Genomic DNA, 23510 nt, shown 5'->3' with positions numbered 1-23510 from the left:
TAATTTCAATCTTTAAAAATTTATTAAGACTTGTTTTGTGCCCCACCATATGATCTATCCTGGAAAACATTCTATGGGCACTAGAGAAGAATGTATATCCTAGTACTGTGGGATGTAATGATCTATATATGTCTATTAAGTCTAATTCATTTATCATATTGTTTAGGTTCTCAATTTCCTTATTGGTCCTCTGTCTGGTTGTTCTGTCTATAGAGGAGAGTGGTGTATTTAAGTCTCCCACTATTATTGTAAACGTGTCTATTGCTCCCTTCAGTTTAGCCAATGTTTGTCTCATGTATTTTGGAGCTCCGTGATTGGGTGCATAAACATTTATAATTGTTATTTCTTCTTGGTGAATTATCTCTTTTATTAATATATAGTGTCCTTATTTGTCTCTTATAACATCTTTGCATTCAAAGTCTATTTTGTCTGTCAGTACAGCTACCCCAGCTTTCTTTTGATTTCAGTTTGTGTAGAATATTTTTTTCCATCTTTCACTTTCAGTCTCTTTGTGTCGCAAGGTCTAAGATGAGTCTCTTGTAAACAGCATATCGATGGGTCATATTTTTAAATCCATTCTACCAGTCTGTATCTTTTAATTGGAGAGTTTAATCCATTCACATTCAAAGTTATTACTGTGCAGGGAGTTCTTGAACCAGCCATCTTATCCTTTGGTTTTTAGTTGTTAGATCTATTTTTTTCCCTCTCTCTTTTTTTCCTTTAAGTTACCCTTACTAATACTCATTAGTTCTGTGCTCAGTTCTCCAGACGTCTCTCTCCTTTCTTTTTTTCTCAGCTAGTAGAGCTCCCTTTAGTATTTCCTACAGGGAAGGTCTCTTGTTAACAAATCTCTCAGTGTTTGTGAAAATTTTAAACTCTGCTTCAGTTTTGAAGGAGAGCTTTGTTGGATAAAGAATTCTTGGCTGGCAATTTTTTTTCTTTCAGAATCTTAAATATGTCATACCACTGCCTTCTTGCCTCCACGATGCCTGCTGAATAGTCAGTACTAGTCTTATGTTGTTTCCTTTGCATGTAGTGAATCGCTTCTCTCTTGCTGCTTTCGGTAGTTTCTCCTTCTCTTTAGCATTTGATAATCTAATCAGTATATGTCTCAGGGTAGGTTTCTGTGGAGTTACTCTATTTGGAGTTCGTTGGGCATCTTTGATTTGCATATTTATATCATTTACAAAGTTTCCTCAACTATGTCTTGAAACTCTTCCTAGTCCCAAAGGCCATACTATTTATATGAAGACTCATACAGACTCGAGCCTGTCCCGCTTCATCCCGTGCCTTGAGTCTCGCTGGCATGGGTGCCCCACCCCAGAGGCATACAAGCCTGGATTCACCCCTTTGTCTGAGCCTGGGTCTAGACCTGTCTGCCTAGAATCCCGCGAGAAACACTAGAGCGTCTTAGCCTAGGGAAGACTCCGTTTCCGTGTCTTTGGCGCCGCCTGCTGGAGTTGCGGCGAATCCTCAACAGCCGCGGCTGCCAACCAAACCCAGACCTGAGTGTGGATTCCCTCAGGCCCAATCTACCAACACTTGGGCTGGGAGAGAGTGGGAAGGGGTGGGGTGGGGCGGGGGGTCTACTTGCTTTACATAAGCCTCGTTTTCTGTCTCCTTCTATCCCCTTTTCCCGTTCCCCTCCTTCCGGCCCCCTTTCCTGTGTGCCGGTCCCCCTCACCATACAGATACATCCATCCCTCGATCGAATTGCTCCGAAAACGGCGGGCAAAGACCAAGAGTCTGAGACTGGGGGGCGGAGGGCAGAACGAATCCAGACTTTATTGTCAGGGAAAGGGAAAAGGGAAGAACGGGGTGGGGGGCCAGGGCTGCTACATCGTCAAGCAGAAAGAGGTGATGGGGAGGGGAAGGCCACTGGGGGCCCGTCTCCCTCCCGGGGTCAGCAGCTGGAAGGGCTGACGATACGGAAACCACAGAGGGGGGCTGTCATGCCCGAGCCCAAGTTGTGCAGCGGAGTTGTCTGGGAGGTGGGAGGGGACGGCCATGAGGTCTAGGAGCTGGGGCAGGGGAGGCTACAGACTCGGCGAATCCTGCGGAAAAGGGGAGGGCGGGGGCGAGGCTTCTATTGCTTTTTGCTCACAGTTTTGCGGAAGGCGAGGCGGGGGTGGACGTGGACTGGACACCCCGTGCCCCCCTCGGTACCCCTTGGGCGATGGGTGCTGGTGAAAAGAATGGAACCCAGGCTGGAGGAGAAGAAGGCGAGGGAAGGGTGTATGGGGGCATCTCCTTGGTCCCACCCAAGTGCCAGAGATGTCCCCCAGTGCTGCCCCTGTGATGAGTCCGGCTGGATCTGGGGCTGGGGCATGGTGCGGGGCGGGCACAGTGAGGTCGCAGGCGGCAAAACCAAAGTGCTTATGAGGGACCCAGGATCCCGGCTGTTCCCCTCCTCCTGCGGAGGGCGGGGTGTTCACGGAAGCGCTTCAGTTTGGGGGTAGGGAGCCGGAGTCCTAGAGTCCGCTTATTGCCAAAAAAATCCATTTCTGTCCCCCGGACCCCGACCATGGCTTGTGAACCCCGTTTTGTGCTAGGTTTGGGGGGGGTGGATGGACATGGCTTTTGGGAGGGGGGTGTCTCCAAGGGGGCTCGGGGGTGAGACGGCCCCCCCTTTTCTAGGGGAGAGGGAAGAGTAGGGGGCGGGGTTCCCTGAGATCTGGGGTGTCCCCCCCTTCTGAAGCCCCCCTCCTCCGCTGTCCCTCCCCATTCCTGGAACCCCTTACCTCGGGGTAGAGGGGAAGGAGAGAGATCATTCAGGGAGTGCCAGGAGGAGGGGCGGGCTGGGAGCCCCGAGGCTTGGGTCCTGGCTGGAGGTGGGGGGTTGAATGGAAGGGGATTAAGGGTTGAGGTCAGTAGGGGGAGAAAAGAATGGGTCCATGCGCAGTTCGGATGGGCCCAGGGGCCGGGTGGAGCAGAGGGTGGGTAATCGGCGGTCCCTGGAGAAGGGGTGCGGCTGGGGCCGGACGCAGGGACAGCGGGGAGCCTGCTGCCGCCGCCATCACCGCAGCCACCGCTAGGGGGCTGGGGAGCAGGCCGCCCGCCAGGGACTTCGGCAGCTCCTTGGAGAAAGTCAGCGTGCCCTGTGGGGAAGAGGAGAGCAGGGTGGGGGTTGGGGGAGGGTGCAGTGGAGGGGGGGTTGAGAGAGAGAGCGAGCGAGCGAAAGGGAGAGAGAAGTCACCCGTCGGTTCTGCAAACCCCAACTCTCCCTGGACACGGCCTCAGTGCCCCTCCCTGCCGGGGTCCTCCCATGCCGAATCCCCCAGCGCCCAGGCCTCACCGCCAGCTCCCCGGCGCCTCTGGGCTTCTTGTGACGGCTCAGGAGCGGGTTGGGCTTCCCGGCCACGCCGTCTCGATGCCGCCGGCTGGAGATGTGCTGCGGGGATGAGTGCACGCGAGGGCTGTGAGCCATCCAGAGAGGGCCAAAGCGCGGAGAACCCCGCCCCAAGCACCGCCCTCCCGGTTCGTTGTTCGTTGGTATCCCCGGGCTGACCCTGAAGAAAGGCCCTCACCCACGCTCCCTGTTCTCCTTCCCCCCTTACTGGCGTTAGTGCCCCAGAATTCTTGAGAAGGGCCTTGGACCCACCTGTTTCAGCTGGACCTCCGAGTTGACCTTGACATTGCAGATCTCACAGTGGAAGGTTCGGTCCTGAGCAGGGGCCTCTGGCTCCCCGGGAGTGGGAGGCCCCAGTCGAGGGTAAGCTTTGATGGGGCCCAGCCCACTTCGGGCCTCCAGAATTGTCTTGTGCTTAGTACCTGGAGCCCACAGAGGGCAGGAGGTAAAAGATGGAGGAAAAATTCTCCAGGCCTATTAGGCCCCTATTAGGGGATTTCCCAGCCCCTTGGGACCTTCTCAAACCCAAGGTGTGTCAGGAGGAGAACCCTGGGGAAAAGAGGTAAGGTGAGGAAGTAAGGGGCTCAGGGGGGAATTGGGGAAATGACAGGGGATGAAAATAGGCTGGTAGGTCTTAGAGGATCCAGGGATGTTGGAAGCCAGGGAAGTTAGGATGTAGGACAGGGTGTGTGCGTGGGTCAGGGGACATCCATACCTTTGTTATGTGCCTCAAGCTGGGACAGGGAGTTCACAGCCACCTTGCACAGAGCACAGTAGAGCAGCCGCTTGGCCTTTTCCTCCTCTTCCTTGCTACCCCCAGGCAGGGAAGCTGGGGCTGGGGTGCCTCCTTCACCCTTGGCTGCACCCCGACCAGTCTCTGGAATGCTGGGAGGAGATGGGGAGCCAGGCTGTTTCTCCGGGGATCCTGGAGCTGGATCCAATCCATTTTCCATGGACACTGTGGTTGGGGGAGAGACACAGGGTCACCCCAGATGGCTTTTGGAGGAGAAGGCTCTTCATGTGGAGGAGACCCACCCCTTTTCCTGGAGGGCAAGGGCCCAGGAGTCCCCACCCTGTGACAACATGCATGCTCTCATGCCCTGGGCCAGAGCCAGATGTGGCCCAGATGCTGCAGGCTGGGTGTGAGAATCCAACGTCTGGCTCATACCCCATAATCTGGGAATGGCTGAATGATCTGGCCCCACCAGCCTCCCCTTCAGGGTGAAGCTGCCCGCCAGCCTAGCCAGGGGGAGAGCCATAGAACCAGGATTTGCCCCTCAACAGCCTGCTGGCCAGCCTGGGCTTCCTGCCCAGTCAGTCCCCTCCCCGAGTCCTGTCCAACCCCCAGGGAGGCACACTAAAGAGCCCTAGGAACGGGAAGAGGCAGGGTAAGGAGAGATCGAGAGAGCTAGATGTGGACATGGCAAAAGGGAAACAGAAACAGCAGAATCAGAGAGGGAAGGGAACAGGGATGCAGGCTGCTCTATTATTCATGGCTCGATTAAAGATGCACAGGCCCAGGCCTAAGTGCTGGGTTCTGGCCTCTGTACAGGGGAAACTCTAGCGCTCCCATTCTTGCTCCAACAGACGATCCAGTTTCCGGGTCACGGGGAGGCTGGCAGTGGGGGTGGGGAGCTGGTGGAATGAAACTCCTAAACTTTGCAGGCATCCATTTGCTTGTCCTGTGATCTTTTCCCTAATTTCTCTTACTCATTTTGGACACCCCCCACCTCCATCCCAATCCAGACAGCAAATACCTCATCTGGACTGGACTTCACAGCTTATGGAGGCAGGACAGGTACTGTCTTCTTAGAAAGATACAGTAGGAATGAGTTAATATGTGTAATACTGCTTTAATGAGGTAATATGTGTAAAGCACCTAGAACAGTGCTATTCAATAAATGTCAGCTAATCACTACCACCATCATCCCTATTTTACAGAGATATTAATGAGAGGCAGCCAGATCACAATTAGAACTCAGCTCAGCTGCCCTGTCTCCATGTCGCTGAGGGCAGTCCCGTGTGAGTGTGTGTGTGTGTGTGTGTGTGTGTGTGTGTGTTGTGAGAGTGGGAGGCCTGAAAGGGCAGGGAAGAATAAGGAGGAAAAAAGGGATGTTGGGTTTCTCTGGAGTGGCCATGACTGACAGCTGATGTGGAAATCCCAGGAAGGGGGGTGGCTTATATCTTCCTCTTTGGATATTTCTTCTTCCCAGATTCTTGGCTTGGAGGATGGTTGAGGATGGCCACCAGCCACGAGGGAGAAAGAATCTCAGAGTTGCTTTTGTAAACCTGAAAAAGATCTCAGAGATCTTAAAGTCTTATCCCTTTACTTCCCAGAAGAGAAAACTCTGGCCCAGAGAGGTCACAAGATCTAACCGCAATCACCCAGGGAGAGTTTCCTGAGTTTCCTGAACTCTCTCTCAGTTTTCCCTGAGGGGAGCTCCATTTGGGTAGACACTCAGAAATCCTGATTCCCTCCCCTGTCCGTCTCCCCAGGATGAAGGGGCCTCTCCCTGGATTTGATGGTTCCCTTTTTCTTAGGGAGGTTTGCCAGGTGGCCTCACCCTCGTCCCTTTCTGAGTCACTGGCGGCAGGGAGAACAGACAGTTGGGACGCTGTTGAGAGGAGCTGGGGTGGGTGTGGGGGTGACAGGATGGAAATTTTACATCACTGTGCTTGGCTCCAGGACTCACCTTATGTAGGGGGAATGGAGACTGAGGAAGAGAGGGATGGAAGCAGAGGCAGGGGAAAGAACAGAGAAGAAAGAGACCGATTGAAGAATGTGGGGGGAGTCAAACACACCTGGTCCAGAGGCCACGCCCTCCCCATTTGGGGGGTTGCTGCCTGGGGGAGCTGGGTCTCCAGGTTCACGGACACCAGGCTCCCTGCCTCGGGTCTTGGCGGCCTCGATGCCTTTGACTCGTCGGGCATGGCGATTACCCTTGTAGTGTGCCTCAGCCTGGCTCTTCAGGGATGGAGGACAAAAATGGAATCTGAGGTCACCTTTCATCTGATCCTTCTTCCCACAGAGCTCCCTCAGGCCCTGGAATGGTCTCAGCGGGCTGCAGTGAATCTCTTTGTACACCAGTGAGATGTAAAGGCCCATGCCAATGAGCCCTGGTTATTCCTGGGGCTTGGACCAACTTCTCAAACTTGAGTTGTGGGAAACATAGATCCTCACCTAGCCCAGGCCCCACCCATCACCACACCCAGGGCCTGGCTGCTGACTCAGGACCCCATCCTTCTGTTAGAATCCTAAACTGGGAGGGGCCTAACCAGCAGCCAGCATCCTTTTAGACCCTGGGCTGCATGTACCTGTGTTCCCTGCCCCCAGGATCTGCCTTTGTTGCTTCCACCCTGAGGCTGGAGTTCCAGGAGCTCCAATGACCGGGCTCTACCCTGACTACTCCCCGCTGGGTCTCATTTTCCCTGAAGCCTCTGTGGACACCCTGCGGGACTCTAGAAACAGCAGCAGAGACAGCTGTCAAAACAGAGCTGCTTGGTAGGGGAGGGAAAAGAAGGGCAAAAAGAGGGGAGGGCTGTTTACTATTGGCCCTCTGCCCCTCCAGTCTCCACCCTCCACCAGTGAGTGGAGCCAGGGTTGGGAGAGGGGATGCCTGGGGTCTCAGCTAAAGGACGGGCCCGATGCTGGGTTGGTCCCAGCTGCAGCTCCCCCCAACCCCAACTTCCATGTGCATCCCCTGCTAAGAACGTACAATCATGGAGCCACAAAATCATGCAGATAGGGGTTGAAATAAAAGGCAGGAAAAGAAGATTGACAGCCCCAGGGTTTGAGGTGGTGGTGTGCAGAGCTCAGGGGCATGGTGCGGGTGGAGATGGGGGTGGGGTGGGGTGAGTGGGGTGGACTGGGTAGAGAAACAGAACATGTTTTCTTTCCCCCTACTCAGCAGAATGAAGCTCTGCTGTTTTTCTTCAAAAGCTCTCAGAGCCTGTACCCTCCAAAGCACCTTCTACACCAACATAGAAGTCCCAGTGGAGTCTCAGAAGGAAGAAAGCTGGGAGGCCAGACACCTGAGTTCTGGGTTGGGGAGAATCCCACAGGAGGGGAGTGCGGGCTAGGCCTTGTGTATGATTTGGAGGGAAGAGGGTGGAGATGGGGTGGAGAGAGGAGAGAGCCATGAGGTTAGAGGGAAGTGGGCGGGTCAGGGGGAGGAGCTTAGCAGAGGCCAAGGAGGACACAGGCAAATGACCTCACTCAGTTCTGGGCCCAAGGACAAGTGGGCCAGAGGCCACACTCCCACCCAGATACCCAGATACTGATGGCCTCTGTTCCAAGAAGCCCTGAGCCAGGGATGCACCAGCCCCCAAGGGAGGGAGGGGTCAAGGACTTGGTCTATTTCATGTCAAAATATACAGCAACCTCTTGCCCCTCTCAAGTGCCTTCCACCAGCCCTTGTTCCTCTTCCAGTATCCCATTCCCTGCTCTTTCTCTATGCCCCCTTAACCCGTGCCCCTCACCCACCCTCTGCCCTCCCCCGAGGTCCCTTGGCCGCCCCTGACCCACCCATTGGATAGGGTGAGTGGCTAGACGCCTTACCTGAGAATTGAATCGGATCTGACAGACATTACAGGAAATGATGGGCCGCTTGGTCTTGAGCAAGGGTCCCCCAAAGGTGTGGGACAGCACAGCCTTCTGTACGGGGTCCATCTGCGGAGGCAGGCTGGGGTGAGCCGGGAACCCCAGCACGAGCACATGTCCATCATCCCCCCACTGGCAGCAGCTGGGTTAAACCAAGTTCCCCAGAGCCTCCTCCCCCCCGTCAATAGGCCTGAGGGCTCTGAGCCTCAATCACCCCCGATCCTCCCCACCCCCAGCCTAATCTTCACAGCCCTGGATGGGACCTGATGGGTCAGTTAGCCCAATGCTCCCATGTGACAGCAAGTAGAAGTGGTTTGCCCAAGATCATAACGTGAGTTAGTAGCAGAGGTGGGACTTGAACCTGTGACTCGTGTCTTAGTCCATTATACCATAAGATCCAATTCTGTCACTGTCACCCATCCTATCTCCTACCGGTAGGCCGATACACCAGAGGCCTGCTGATGTGAAGGCTCAAGCAGGCCCAGATCCTAGGGCCTTCAGCTGAGAGAACTCTTAGAACCCTTTAGGTTCCCATTCTGGGGCAAGACTGTCAAGCCCAGCCTCTGGACCTAGGAGACAAATCTTCCCAGCTTCCCATCTCTGGGCATGGGGAGAGAGTAGTTCATGGGGTGGGGCACAGACAGAAACAGGGGCCTCTGCTTTCCCCTCTCCATCCCACTCCTCTCTCCCTACTGTTTTCATCTGACTTAGGTTTCCCAGCCCTGATTGGGTTTCTGTTTGCACTAAATTCCCAGCCACCATCCAGCATGTGAGGAAGCTGAGGGGCTAGGAGAACCCTGAGGCAGAGTTGGGGGGCTCTGGATAGGGAGGACTGAGATGGAGCGTGGGAGCCAAGAGTGGCCGTCTGTCTCCCCTTCCTGATTAAAGCTTGTCTCCAACTTGGTCTGTCTTTCTTTCTGCCAAACACATCATACATTCACACAGATAAACACACAGCTGAAGATTACACAGCTTGACCGTTCATGGTGTTGGCAAAGCCCCTGACACAGAAATGTTGATACCTAAATGATGTACACACAGCACATGACACTCGTTCACACCTCACCCATACGCAGATTGATCACAGCCTGCCTAGACACACACAGACACACACCCATTCTTTGCTTGTTTGGCTTTTCCTTGAAGAGAACGGGATTTCCTAGAAGCTGTGGGAACTGAAAAGTGAGCCACCGAGAGGGTCTGCTTCCAGCCAAGGTCAGGCCAAGAGACTGACACTAGTCACTCAGAAGACCAGTTACCTGAACCTCATCATAGCTCCTGCCGCCACCACTACCAAGATGGGACAGAATGGATGAGGGTCACGGCCCATTTCACAGGGATGCTAAACCCCTCTCCTAAACATTAGTCCCAATCACCCAGGGAGACTCAGGCAAAGTAGAGGGGAGCCAGGATGTCTGGGCTGTCCAGATTCTAACCACCTTCTTCCCCCTGCTTCATGTTCCTGTCTCTCACCGGAGTCTTGCAGATAACGGAGAATAAGCTGGGGGAAGGGGGCTGGCCTGAGGTGGCCCAGAGATCTTCTGAACCCTCTCTCTTTGATCAACAGAGCTTTTGGGGTAGGGCTGTGGGGCTGGGAGGGATTAGGAACAGACTCTGCCCCCACCCTGGCTCATCAGATGTCTTTGCAGTCTCCTGCCAAGAGTTCACTTGGGGAGCGGAGAGGAACGGAGTTCCTCTGAGGCTTTCTGCCATGGGGACTGAAGCCAGGGGCCTAGAGGCATGGACGCCACCTCCCTGAACAGTCTTCTTCCCCTCTGGGCAGCCAGGAAGAGGCAAGACTGGAATGTGGCTGCCGCGGGTTGGGTGATGAACAGGACCTTCCTAAGAACTGGACCATGTTAGGGCCGAGAACTTACCCTCTTGGAGATGGAGGGATCAAATAAAAATTAGTTGTTGGGGACTTGGGGGTCCTTGGCTCCCCAGCTGAGCCCCTCCCAGTGAGACTCCAGTGAGAGACAGGAACATGATGCAGGGGGAAGAAGGTGGTTAGAATCTGGACAGCCCAGACATCCTGGCTCCCCTCTACTTTGCCTGAGTCTCCCTGGGTGGTTGGGACTAATGTTTAGGAGAGGGGCTTTAGCATTCCTGTGAAATGGGTCGTGACCCTCATCCATTCTGTCCCATTTTGGTAGTGGTGGCGGCAGGAGCTATGATGAGGTTCAGGTAACTGGTCTGAGTGACTAGTGTCAGTCTCTTGGCCTGACCTTGGCTGGAAGCAGACCCTCTCGGTGGCTCGCTTTTCAGTTCCCACCAGCTTCTAGGAAATTCCGTTCTCTTCAAGGAAAAGCCAAACAAGCAAAGAATGGGTGTGTGTCTGTGTGTGTCTAGGCAGGCTGTGATCAATCTGCGTATGGGTGGGGTGTGAACAAGTGTCATGTGCTGTGTGTACATCATTTAGGTATCAACATTTCTGTGTCAGGGGCTTTGCCGACACCATGAACGGTCAGGTTGTGTAATCTTCAGCTGTGTGTTTATCTGTGTGAATGTATGATGTGTTTGGCAGAAAGAAAGACAGACCAAGTTGGAGACAAGCTTTAATCAGGAAGGGGAGACAGACGGCCACTCTTGGCTCCCACACTCCATCTCAGTCCTCCCTATCCAGAGCCCCCCAACTCTGCTTCAGGGTTCTCCTAGTCCCTCGGCTTCCTCACATGCTGGGTGGTGGCTGGGAATTTAGTGCAAACAGAAACCCAATCAGGGCTGGGAAACCTAAGTTGGATGAAAACAGTAGGGAGAGAGGAGTGGGATGGAGAAGGGAAAGCAGAGGCCCCTGTTTCTGTCTGTGCCCCACCCCATGACCCCAGCCAGCTCCCCCGGGGGGACTGAGGACCCAGTGCCCTGAAGATGACTTTTGGGCTCACCTTCTCTGCACCCATTCCCTGAGAATAGTCCCTGCCCCACTTGGGTCCTTCCTCTTGGGTGCAGGCCTTCTCTCTTGCATAACCCCCTCCCCTGGTTTAAGTTTATAAACAGCATCTAGGGGTTTGGGGGTGAGGGCAGGGGAGGGGCCAGCAAGTGGAGCAGGAGGGTCCTTCCCACCCTCTCCTCCAGGAACTAAGGAGACACCAGGCTGAAGGCGAGGGCCCCCAGGCCCAATCCCTATCCAGGTGGAACGTGAGCCACTGAAGTGCCGCTCCAGGCCAAGGTCAGGAGGCGCCGGTGACCTAGATGAGGGCTCCCTGGAGAGAGGTGGAGGCCAGCATCTCCCAGAGCCCACCACACCCCAGAGCCCCTTCCCTGGGATGTTGGCCCAGAAGTTGTCTGGTAGGCCCACAAAACAGTCCCCTCCCACCTGCCCTCCAAGAGCACACATGAAGGGGAATGGCTCTCTGAAGCTGGGGCAAAATGAATCAGGAAGGGCAAAGGGGAAGGAAAGGGGAAACCAGATCAGGAACAGGAGGGTGGGGAGAGGGCTATGATTATATTTCCTTCCATTGCCCTTTATCTGATGGAACCAGCTGCTCCTTGTTTGACCACCCACTCCCCCCCCACCCCCAAAATAAAGGCCCAAAGGGAAGGGGGACCGAATCTGAGGGATGGGAAGACCTGAGGACAGAACGGATTGAGATAGGAAATAGAGGGAAGTAAAGGGGTCTAAAGAGCAGGTGGAAGCTGATGGGGGAGGACTACTGGGAAGGGATGGGGCCAGGACTGGGTAAGAGGACTCTGGGCGACATGGTGATCTGAAGGTAGATGTAGGACCTGATTGAAGTCTTAAGATTTGGGGGACTCCAGGGATCTGGGAGGCTGGGGTAGCCAGTATGGTGACAGCATTCTGGGGGCGCCAGCTGGGATCCAGAGATTGGTTGGGGCCGTGCCGGCTGTGGGGGATGGGTCGGATAACCCAAGGACTAGGAGAAGGGAGAGGTAGCCAGCCCGGCAGGGGCAGGCGGGCTGGGATGGGGGGGCGCTGCGGCAGCGGCGGCAGCCAGGGAGAGACGAGGGGCTGGGTGGCTTACCCTGCGGGACCCCGGGGGCCGCGGCTCCATGGCTCGGGGTGACGGACCCGGGCGGGGGGGCCGAGCCTGGCCGGGCGGGGCAGGCCGGGGACGCGGCGCTCGTTCCCCGGGCGGCTCGGGGCTGTGCGGCCCGGCCGGCGGGGAGCAGGGGAGGCGGCGCCGGCCAGGTCCCGAGCCCGCCCCGGAGGCGGGGCCGGGGGCGGGCCGAGGGCGGGGGTGGGGACAGGGAGCCGGAGAGGGAGACGGATAGGGAGGAAGGGGGGGTTGATGTCCAGAATCTCCTCCCAGAAAAGACCTTTTCCTGGCGATGGACTGCTCGGCCTGACAGCAGGGGCACTGACCAACTGACCTCGGCTGCGTCCACTGGGGCCCCTTCCTGGGTCCCGGGTCCTCGCTAACCCCATGGGCGACCCCGTTTCTCTTGATCGGAACTAGCCCCTTTCTTTCACTCCTTCCGCCCCGACCTCTGCTGACAGCCTCTCTTCCGAGGGAGTCCCCAGACAGTCCTCGCCCAGCACACGCCCCCTGCGCTGTTACCTTTTACCTGTCACTTTCCCCACTAGAGAGGAAACCAAGCCCAGGTACCCCGGTGTCCGGCACTGCTTTCTCAGCGACTCCTCTGAACGGTGGAATTGGGGGCTGCCAGGGCGGAAGCGACCTTAGACAGGGGGACATCTTCCCTAACCTCTTGCACCTCCTCCCCTCGCACGCCACCTGCCAGACAGCCAGGGTCCCCAAGAGCCTACGCTTCGTGCACTTGCTGCCCTCTGGCGGCCGAGTGGAGGTAGCACTATAGGACAGCGGCAGGAGGGCAGTGCGGCCCAATCTCCCAGACACCTCCTCATCCTCTCGATACAGGACCTGGGTTTCCCACCCTCCCATCTCTAGGTCTCACCCCCTCCATTCCACTTAGGGCAGAGAGAGAAGTGAAGCAGGGGATCTGGTCCAGAGAGGCAGGCTTTGGAAGAGGGACTTGCAAGGGCAGGGGGAAACAGTGGGAGGGGGAGAATGAGGAAAGAGCATATTTTGGGAGAGGTCTAAGGGATAGGCGCTGCCCATGTAGGAGAGAGAACTGGAGGTAGCAGCCCACTGGGAGGGAGAGAGTGCACAAATAATAATAACAATATCACCACCACCACCACCACCTAATGCTGATTGAGTCCTTGAAATGTACCAACCAAGGTCCATTCATGGCCTGTTTAATCTTCACAACCACTATTTGAAGTAAGTACTATTATTACCTTCGTTTTATAGATGAGGAAACTGGGGTTTAGAGGTTAAATAATTTGCCCAAGGTCATAAGCTGGTTAAGTGGCTGAACTGGGATTTGAATTTAAACCCGGGCAGCCTGACTCCAAAGCCCTGTACTTAACTGCTGCACCAGTACTGCCAAAGGCCTTTCTGCAGCTTTTCTGCAGTCCTCATTCCCCTGCAGAATTTGACACTATTGATGCAGCCCGCCACACGCTCTCCCTTGGCTTCTCCAACCCTACAGAAACCTGCTTCCCTCCCCAACCCCCTCCAGTGGCACCTCCATTTCCTTTGCTGGAGCCTCCTCCTGTTCCCACTGCCTAATTCTGCTTATTCCCCAAGGCTGAGGCCTTGGCCATCCTACCTTTCTCTGTCTGTTCCTCCCTTAATATAAATAATAGTAGTAATAATAGCAATAACATAATAATAATAGCAGCTAACAAGGAGCACTTACTTTGTGTTAGGCATTATGATGATGTGATATCTCACAACAACCTTGTGAGCTGGTACTATTACTGTCTCATCTTGCAGCTGATGAAATTAAGGTTTAGAGTGGTTAAGTAACTTGCCTAAGGTCACAAAAGCTTGTATGTTTGGAACATCAGTTCAAATCCTGCCAGTCAGATGTCATAGTTGGTGCTACTCAACACCTTGCTGTACTCTCCAAGTTTATCCTCGCTCAAGGCTTTAAATAACTGGTCCCCACTAGAGGCAGTGGAGCCAGATCCCTGGATGGAGTCAGAAACCCTGGATTATCCAGGTGAATCAACTAAGTAGCTTTGTGACCTTGGGCAAGTCACTTAACCTCTCTGGGCTCCTCATCTATAAAACGTTTCTTCACGTATAAAAAGGGGATGATGGTGGGGTTGCTAAGACCTGAGGGTAAGTGTAAGTCAGGTATGTAGATGGGGGAAAAATGTTCCTGGCACCTTATGCTACAGTCACATCCAACCAATTGCACTTTCTCAAAAGCTCTTTTCTAGCCGTTGCTCATGCAATTTGTCTCAGTCTGAAATGTTTCACATCTCTAAGACCACTTATTAAAATCCTACTAATAATTCTTCAAAGCCCAACTCACATGCTGCCTGCTCCAGGTTAAATCCTTTTTTTCCTCTGCCTTCTTTTTTTTCTTGCTTAACTCTGGTTTGTCCCTTAGGCACCACCACCTCCAGCAAGTCTTTCCTCTTTCTCGATACCCCCTTGGGCTCCCTTGCAAGCTAAGTGCCTCTGACACAGCTCTTCTCACACTATAGGGGCACTGTTAACTTGCTATATTTCCTACTAAACTGTGAGCTCCCCAAGGGCAGGGACTGAATCCCTTTGTCCTCGTCACCAAACAGAGTCTGGCACATAATAGACGCTCAAAAAATATTTGCTAAATTGAAGCTTTATTAATATCTCTGTCATAATATGTATAACCCTCCCTCTGTTTTGCATTATTGATTGCTGTATACATATCTATCTTCTCCCCTGAATATAAGCTCCTTCAAGAAAGGACCATATCACATTTACCCTTATGCCTCCATTGCATCTAGAACAGTGCCTTGCTTATAGTCAGTACTAATTTTCTCATCTGCAGAATGAGGATAACAACAGCTACCCCATAGGGTTGCTATGAAGATTAAGACATGAAAACATTTTGTAAGCTTCAAAGTACAATGCAAATGTTGGTTTGGGTTCTTTGGGAGGAGTTTGAGGGAAGCAGCTGTGGTATAAACAGAACTCTATTTGGAGTCAGATGCTGTGGGTTCAAATCTTAGCTTAGGTACTTACTGCATCAATTAAGATGAATGATTAAACCCTTTTGGATCTTAGTTTCTGTCTTCCTATTTGTCAAATAGGAATAATACTGTCTACCTTGTTGGGTGGCTTTGAAGGTTAAATGAGATCGTGTATGGAAACAACTGCTACAGGGCTAGGTACCGAGTCAATAGAATGAGTGGTAGATGGAGTTGAATAAGGCTAACCTGCCCCAAATCTTCAGCTCTAGCCCACTCTCCAGGCCCCAAATTCCAACTGTCTGTTGGACATTGTTGGCTTACTGTCCTACTGGTGCACCAACCCATCTGGTTCTCAAGTGAGTTCAGCAACCTCACCCCAGATAGCATCCTCCTCCAAACACCTGTCTCTATCAATGGTGCCTTCTTTCCAGTCACAGAGGCCTGTCAATGATTCATTCCTTCTCTTCTTTCCCATGGTCACCAAGGCCTGTCAGTGTTTTCCTGGAAACACTTCTCCCATCCTCTCTTCCTCTCCACTCACACCACCACTGCCACCAGCCCAGTCTGACCCACAAGGCTTTCCTACAGGCTCGCAGGCCTGGGGACAGCCTCCCAACCGGCCACCCTCCTTCAGCTTCTGCTCCTTTCCCCCCAGCTGCCCACTCACCTTCTTTAAACACTGCTCTTACCAAGTCACTCTCCTGCTCAAGAATGGACTGTGGCTCCCTATTTCACATTGTATTAAATCTTGACAACTTTGCCAGTCCTCCAAGCCCTACTCCATTGAGCTTACCTGCCCAACTGTGGGTTCCAGAGATCTGAATACCTCACTGTGTTAACAACAGGCGTGCTTATTCCCTTTCTGGATGTAGCACCTAACACCCTTCCTCACCTCCCTGCTGTCACGACCTCCAAATCTAGGTCTCATTACTTCTGTGGATGGTGCGGTGATTCACTAGAGGATTAAATTAGATAATATATTAAAAAAATAAAACACCCTTAGCACAGTGTCTGGCCCATAGCAAGACCTAAGTATTTGCCAAGATTGTTATTGTTGTTAGTAGCATATCTGATAGCCAACAATATCTTTGACTGACTGGAAGTAGAGGTCTGAGGGAGATGGGGTCCTAAGAAGAGGTGGGGGGCATTTGAAGGAGAGAAGGGGTCAGTTAGGACTCTAGGGGGTGGGGAAGGCAGGCAGGCTGTTACTCACAGTGCTGTAGTTGCCGAAGAGGCCGAGGGTGGGGGCTGGCTCAAGTGGGAATGGAAGTATCTGCTTGAGGTCCAGCGGAGGCTGCATGATGGGGGGCTGCCGTAGCAGAGGGAGGGGCCCTGCCCGGCTCAGGCTGCCTGGAGGGCAGAGAAAACATTCTGTGGTCAGGAAGATTGAAGCCTGGGGGCCCCACCCAAGTTGGTGAGTCCCACTTCCCAGCTGCAGCCCCCCAACTCAGAAGTGTGATCCCCCCCAATGCATGTACACACACACACACACACACACACACACACACACACACACACACTTCCCCTGCTTGCCAGCTCAGGAGCAGCGGAGCACTGGTGCTGTGGGCCCGGGGGGAGGGAGCGGGCCCCTGGTTCCCTTCTGGGCGATTTTCACTTCCCTTTTCTCCAGCCTCCCTCCCCCAAGGCCTCCAGGCACCTGATAGACCCAGGAAGAGCAAGACCTTGTCTGTAGTCCACCGGCTGGACCCACCAGCAGGACTCCTGAGTCTCAAGCCCCTGGCTACTCCCTTCCTCAGGTTTTGCCCACCCCCCCCCCCCCAGGGGATCCCAAAAGCTTGATATCACCCTCAGGGGATGAAAGAGTCAGGTGGGTGATTCATCCCACTTCTCAGAGGGGGACAGTGAGGCCTAGATTTGAAGGAGACTGCTGAATCTTTAAGGCTCCCCAGAGAGTTGTGATTTGGTCCCAATCATTATTCTTAATTAACTGTTGACATCTCTGAGAGTAGCTAGTGGGGGGGTGGCATTGATTCTGGGAGGCAGACTGCCTGGGGCCACCCTCAGAGTCCCTTCTCCTTTCCTCAACCCTCCTGTGTCCCCCCTGCCCCCACCCCGTGTCCTTCTGGCTCATGGGGAGGGTCCAGCTCCAGCTCTGCAGGAGGAACTGCCACCGGCCTATGGGTGGGGAATGCCTGGGTCTGACCCCAAGGGGAAATGAAAGTCTGGGCCAGCCACTCAACTGTCTTCCCCTCAAACCTTCTCCTTCCCCCAGAATCATGGGAGAATCCACACCAGGCTCTGAAGGGACAGCCCAAAGGCCCTTAGACCACTCTGGCTTCCACTGGCTCTGCTCCCCTTGTGACCCCACTGTCCCCCAGTTGCAGACTCTGGCTGCCTTTCTCTGCTCCAGAGACCCTCTGCCAGTGACTGGCACTCCCAGGAACAAAGATAAATGCAAGAGGAACTGTCCTCCCTTGACCTTACTGGGGTAGAGAGTTCCTGAGATCCTTTTCTTCCCCTCCCACAGAGACCCCCCTTTTCATACCTTCAGTATCTGGTGCCCACTGCCCCCAGGCAGTGGCCTGGCCCCGGCCCCTCAGGGGCCTGGGCCTGACAGCGTCCCCTTCCTTTGGTTCTGCCCCCTACCCCCTCCCTTACCAGCTCCCGCCACCCCTGCCCAGTCAGTAGAATCAGCCAATCAGAGTCCTGGAAAAGTGGGGCAGAGGGGAGGGCGGGGGAGCAGGGATTAGGGGAATCCGAGGCGAGAGGGAGGGGGTGGGGAGGGCTCAGGCACAGCTGGGGGCAGGGAGCTGGTCCAGGGAGGTCTAGAGGGGTCTGTCTCTTCCACCCAATGCCAGAAGTGGGTGGTCAAGGTGCCTGAAGCAGAGAGGGGTCAGGGCTGCTGGGGGCTTGGGCTCCCGACTTTTAAGGGCTGAAGGTGAAAAGTGGGATGCTTGGCTTTGGCCCTTGGGCAGCTGGGGGTCTGAATGCCTTGTGTCACCCTCCTCTGCCACCTTCAGGGTAGGGATTGGGTTGGGGGAGAAGAGAGAGAGAAAGAGAGGGAGGGAGAGCAACAAAAAGTGAGTGAGAGAATGGGAGAGACTGACAGGGAGGAACAGGTGACCAAGAAAAGGAACAGAGACCACTGAGAGAGAGAAGGATAGAGAACAATGCAGAAAAGAATGGAATGAGATATAAAAACAGCCAGAAAATCATTGCCAGAAAGCTGGACACAGAACTGGGGACTAGGAGAGAAAGTCCAAAAGACGGAGATGAGAGCAGGAGAGAGGGACAGGCAGACTGATGGGCAGTTTGACCACCTCCCCTTCCTTTCTGTCCCCTCAGGGCTTCTCCCCTCGGTGCCCTGCCCCTCCGGCCCCTCCCTCGCTGCCTGGCACCCAAGTCCAGGGCAGCCTTAATGAGCCCCGGGTGGCATCAGGAATGGTGAGAGAAACCTGAGCATTCCCAGAGCACTCAGTACCCAGCTCCCACCCCCAGCAGCTGGGTTTGGGCTGGCACTTGCCTGGCTTGGGGCACCGGAGGCTGCAACGCAGCTCCTTGACCAGCTCCCTGGCTCTAGACTCTCTAGGTCCCCACCTCTCAAAGCCCGTCTCAGGGGAGAGAGATGAGTTGTGGGAAAAGCAAGAGGAAAAACTGTATTGAGAAGCCATGACATGCTAGGTGATGAATTCCTAGTATTATCATATTTAATCTCTGATGTAGGTCAATCTATGAGGTAGCCATGATTTCATGGGGTAGCTGAAATTTTTCCCATTTGACAGATGAGGAAACTGAGACTCAGAGAAATTTTAAAACTTGGCTGATGTCACACAGTCTGTACATATCAGAGCAGGGATTTAAATCAAGATTTGCTTCACTCAATGGCAGATTCCCCTTAAAGGGCTCTAATCCACCTTTGAAGCACAGGTGGGAGCATGACCTTCCACCTTGTTTAAGGAGAAGAAGGGGAGAGCAAGTTCCATGCATTTCCTGGGGTTGATGGAGGCAGACAGGTAGCCACCACTCAGTTCCCTGATGGCTAGCAACTGGGCCTTTTCTGCTGATGTGAGCCCTAACCCAGAGTGGGGGAAGTGGGAAAGAGGGCTGTAAGGAGGGTGGAAAGAGAATTGCAGATTCCTTTTTCTCCTTTCCAGATTCCCCTGTCCACTCTGGGATCTGAGGTGGGGACAGGGGCAGATGGCAGCTTAGGGGCAGGGTGGGCAGAAACAGGGATTTGGTTTCATGTAGCCCAAGCCTCATCTCCTCCCCCCCTTTCTTTTCTGAGGATAAGAATAGTTGCCATTTTTTGAGGGTTGCTCTATACCAAGTACTTTACATGCAGGATCTCCCTGCAGATGGTTTTATTGCTCACCAGCTGGGTGACTGGCTAGTTTCTCGGACTATCCCAGTCTCATTTCTCATCTGTCAAATGAGAACAACAGTTCCTGCCTCATAGGGTTGGTGAGAGGATTGAGCAAATCCATGTAAAGTGCTGGCATGCAACAATGAGAGCTCAATAAATATTTGCTGAATAAATTAATCCTCATCTTATAGAGGATAACACTCGGCTCAGAGAGGGAAGTAACCTGACAAATCTCACACAGCTAGTGAGGGATTTGAACCTGTCTGGCTGGCTTCTGAGACAGGGTTTTCAAGAACTGCACTTTTATGGGTAGACTGGGGAAGGGAGGGGGAAAGACAGGAATATAGAAAGGGCTGAGGAAGCAGGAAATGATGTAGAAAATCGAGGACTTCTGATATCTGGCTAGGTGAGGGCTTCAGGCAGGTTTGGAGGAGGGGACAGAGAGCAAATTGGTGTGTGTGTGTGTGTGTGTGTGTGTGTGTGTATGCGCGTGCGCCTGTGCACACACAACACATGTTAGACAGGGCAGGGAGGAGCTGGGGCCTGGCTGGGGCAGGCCACTCCAGAGAGAAGCTCATTAGAGTAATTACCTCCAGTAGATGGAGCCCCACCCAGCTCCGTGGGGAATTGCCAAATGCTTTATTAAAGACAGATCCCACTGCACTTTAGAGGGGATGTACTTGCAGACCCTTGGATGTATGTCCACCTGTCTACGTCCACGCTCTACCTATCTCTAGGTAGGCACTTTGATCCTGCTCAGGTCTCCCCTGCAAGAATCAGGGCCACAAACAAGCCTCATCTAGCTCTCTCCGTCCCACTTAAGTCTGGTCTTTTCCACACTCTCTCCCCCAGAAATTCTGGCCAGGTTTGGAGCCCCAGCCCCTTGGCTATCTTTGGTGGGGTCTGGGCCCTCAAGCACTGATGGTAAAGAATGAGCATATGTGCTGTGAGCTGTCTGGGTAGGAACAGGGGCCATGAAAAGTTAGGGTCAGGCTGTAGGTTAGTTTTCGTCTGAAGTCTGGGCCAGGATGAGATTAATATTGAGGTTAGAGTTGAAAGTAGTGTTAGGGCTGAGGTGGTAAAAAGCACTGGGTCAGTACTGGGTTAAAATGGGAATTAGAATTTGGGGCCAAGGGAGAAATTGAAATGAAGTCTGGATGGGGATTTCCTCTCTAATCCATTTCTTTTCTCCTGTGGGACTTTTGGTCTCTCCTCCCTCCCAAGAAATAACTAAACTGCAGGAGAGAGGAGAGCCCTGAACCCCTGGGTCTTGGTTTTCTTGACTGAGCCCCATGTGTCTGTTCCCCTATGCCTCGATTTCCCCCTTCTTGGCTGGAGGCAGGCTGAGGGCTGGAAAGGCTTTGAAGTCAAAGATGCAAGCGACAAGGAGATGATTATGAGCAACTACTCAACACATCATCACTAATAACCCCAGGGCTGATGTGGGTGGGGTGGGACCTAAAGGGAGGAGGTGACAGGGAAGGGAAGACCAGGGAGACCTCTGGGAAATCTTTCCCAACTTGACTGGAAAGGACCTCCTCCAATGACACCCCCCCACCCTCACCAGGGCAGGAGCTCAGTTGGAGAGAAGGGTACAGAACCACCACCCTAAATCTGGGGCCTGGGGCCTAGAGCCTAGATCTCGAGCAGCAGGCTGGGCCTCACTTGCTGGGCAGCGCCGCCATGCACATGGACTCAGAGGATGTCAGCATTCAGATCCCGAAAATCTCAGGACAGGTCCAGAGGCTGGGGTCCAAGCCCCAGCTGGCAGCTTCCTCTTTCTCTCCTTCCTTAGCCCAAAGAGGGCTAAGGCGTGGGAGCCCCACCTGGCTTTCTGCCCCTCTGTGGGCTTGGCCCAAGGAGGGATTGAATTAGAGTGTCCTCCTGGGAGATGGCTGGGGGTTCGGTGGGTGGACCCAGGCGTTCTGCCTGTAGCTGGGGCCTCTGGTTGGGCTTGAGCAGATCCTTGTTGTACTCTTCAGGGACAGTCCTTGGCAAGCACGCTTCTGCCTCTGGGGCCTTGTGCCCAGGGTGGGGCTCCCTGCCCAGGGTGGGGCATGGTGCTGGGATCGCATGGGTTTGGAGGAATGTGGAGCCTGTGCTCTGGGGCCCGAGTTCAAGCTGCGTTGGTGAGGGTCACCCTAGGAAGGAGAGGTGTTCATAGAAGGATACAGAATATCTTTCCCTGCTAGAGATAGTCTTAGGAAGGAGGCAGGCAACCAGTCATTCATGCCTTCATACACACGTTCATTTAATAGACATAAAATGGGGCAAGACATAAAGTGATGAAAGAGAGCAATGAGATACAGGAGGCAGAGAGCAAGAGAGATGGAGGAGGAAGAGAAAAGGGGGAGAAAGACCCATAGTGGGAAGTCAAATGGGAGGGGAGAGGCAAATGTAAGAAAAAAGAAAAAGAGCTGTGGAGTAGGGAAAGAGGAGGACGAGTAGCAGAGGCACTTCCAGATGGCTGAGGGCAGGAGGCAGCCAAGCCCTTGGGCCCTATCATGGAGTCAGGTGTCCCCAGTGGGGGGGCAGGGGGACCACAAGTGTCTGGGCCTGGTGGGGGTCTCCCACCATAAACAGGGCCCGGGAACCGGCCTAGCCAGGGCAGAGGGCAGAGGTCAGGGCAGACCGGTGGACTATTGTGAGGCCGGGCAGAGGGCAGGGGCCTGGAGCCGGAGCTGACGCGGAGCCCAGCGCACCGCGAGGCCCTCTCCTCCCCCACTCCTGGGGCTCTCTTCCTGATGTAGGTCATGAGGATGGGGTGGCTGTGGCTGATGGGCTGTCAGAGCCCAGCGGGAGCTCTCCTCCTCCATCCTTCCTCCCCCCATCACCTCTCCTTTCCCCCGGTGTCCCCCTACTCAAGGAAGGGATGGGGGTGGGAAGAAGGAAGACAGGAGGAAGGGCCCAGGCAGCCAGAACAGAGAGAGAGGGCAGGTCCCGGCGTGTTGGGGCAGGATGGCTGCGGAGACAGGATCTGAGCCACGAGGGCCCTGGGATGGACAGTTTCCCACCCCTTCTCCCCAGCCCCCTTATCTCTAGCCTTCAGGTCCCCCCCTCCCACCACACACACCTCGAAGCTACACGCACCATCTTCATCACCCCCCTCCCCCTTTCCTCCTTATCATGGGCCCAGAAGGATTTCGGAGTGTCTAAGCTGAGGGTTGGGGAAGGCGCTGGGGGAGACGGGTCAGAACCTCTCCCCCAACTTCACCAGGCCAGGGCCAACCCCCTCCCCCAGTCTCCCCTAGACTATGTCATATAATATTCATGAACCTCATGAATATGCAATGTCTTATTATGGGGCGGGGGTCTCACTCCCCTCTGCTCTACCCTCCCTAGATTACCGGGAGCAGCGGCAGCTTGAGGAAGAGCGGACTCGGGGACCCCAGATGTGGAGCCAGATGAAGGGGGAGGGGGAACCGGTCGCTGACGGGCGGCCGCAGTCCCCGCGGTGCCGGGAGGTTGGGGGGTGACCCACTGAGAGGGACCCAGGAGGCTGGAGCCGCAGAGCCCACTCACCGAGGATCATGCTGGGGACCCAGGCGCCCGGGGTTCCGCGTCGTTCTGTCCCGGGGGCGGTTCTGGCCGGGCTGGGGGGACGGGGGGGAGGAGTCGGGGGCGGGGCGGAGGGGCGAGGGCGGAGCGGGGGGGGGGCCCGCAGCTGGTGAGACGGGAGGGGGGGGGCCAGGCCCCCGGGGCTCCAGGAGGGGCGTCCTGGCGGCTTCTGGCCCCCCACCCGCATCCTCCCGCCCTTCACTTGCTGCCCCTGGGTCTCCTGGATTTCTTGTGTCACTGCAGCCAAGGCTGGGGCAACAAGACTTTTAGAAGACAGTGTGAGGTGATCAAGGAAGCTGGAAACCAAGATGCCTGGGATCCCCGGAAGGGCCGAGTTTCAGGGTGGGAAGTCTGACCCTAGGCTGATGTGGGGTGGGGTGGGGCTCCGTACTCTGGGGAGGGGTGGGACCTGAGTTGGGTGGGACACCTGGGTCCCCTTCTGAGTGATGGGCTTCGGGGAGGGGCAGAGAATGTTTGGGTCCCCTCTTGTTTCTCTGGTTTTGGGAGCAGGATGCCTGGGGGGCTGAAGATGGATCCCAGATTGATCTCTGGTGCTGGGGTCTGTATACCTGGGTCCTCAGTGAAGGGCTGACTGAAGAGACTGTAATCAATGGACCTGAGGAGGTGGAAATAGAAGGCTGTAACTGAGATCATTAGGGAACTGGAAGATGACAGAAAATCCAGAACTGAGGAACAACCCTGGAGAGATTACCTGGGTTAGGGGGTG

The 23510-nt window shown here is 54.6% G+C and overlaps 1 protein-coding gene across 3 annotated transcripts; it reads right to left on the bottom strand.

Annotated features, from left to right (window-relative positions):
• Window positions 1-1757: 1757 nt before the first annotated feature.
• ZNF385A (zinc finger protein 385A) lies at window positions 1758-22817 on the bottom strand. 3 transcript variants are annotated; one of them, XM_037847955.1, is made up of 8 exons: window positions 22748-22817; window positions 16115-16251; window positions 7908-8018; window positions 6152-6314; window positions 4065-4307; window positions 3602-3771; window positions 3296-3391; window positions 1758-3098 (listed from the first exon to the last, which is right to left on the bottom strand). In XM_037847955.1, exons 1-8 carry the CDS (start codon window positions 22755-22757, stop codon window positions 2868-2870), a joined length of 1161 nt encoding a protein of 386 aa, XP_037703883.1. In that variant the 5' UTR covers window positions 22758-22817; the 3' UTR covers window positions 1758-2867. The 3 variants fall into 3 exon arrangements, with proteins under 3 accessions (XP_037703883.1, XP_037703886.1, XP_037703884.1); XM_037847958.1 differs by lacking the exon at window positions 22748-22817 and adding an exon at window positions 21052-21071; XM_037847956.1 differs by lacking the exon at window positions 22748-22817 and adding an exon at window positions 17408-17491.
• Window positions 22818-23510: the final 693 nt, after the last annotated feature.

The sequence above is a fragment of the Choloepus didactylus genome, chromosome 8 (assembly GCF_015220235.1).
Source record: "Choloepus didactylus isolate mChoDid1 chromosome 8, mChoDid1.pri, whole genome shotgun sequence".
Taxonomy (NCBI): domain Eukaryota; kingdom Metazoa; phylum Chordata; class Mammalia; order Pilosa; family Megalonychidae; genus Choloepus; species Choloepus didactylus.
Note: the sequence above shows the minus strand (reverse complement) of the source record. Positions and strands in the feature narration are given on the sequence as shown.

Coding starts and splice junctions, on each gene's coding strand:
- ZNF385A (XM_037847955.1), bottom strand. Junction 8,019..16,114: donor TCTTCGGCAACTACAGCACT/GTGAGTAACAGC, acceptor CTGCCTCCGCAG/ATGGACCCCGTACAGAAGGC. Junction 3,099..3,295: donor GAGGCGCCGGGGAGCTGGCG/GTGAGGCCTGGG, acceptor TCTTCCCCACAG/GGCACGCTGACTTTCTCCAA.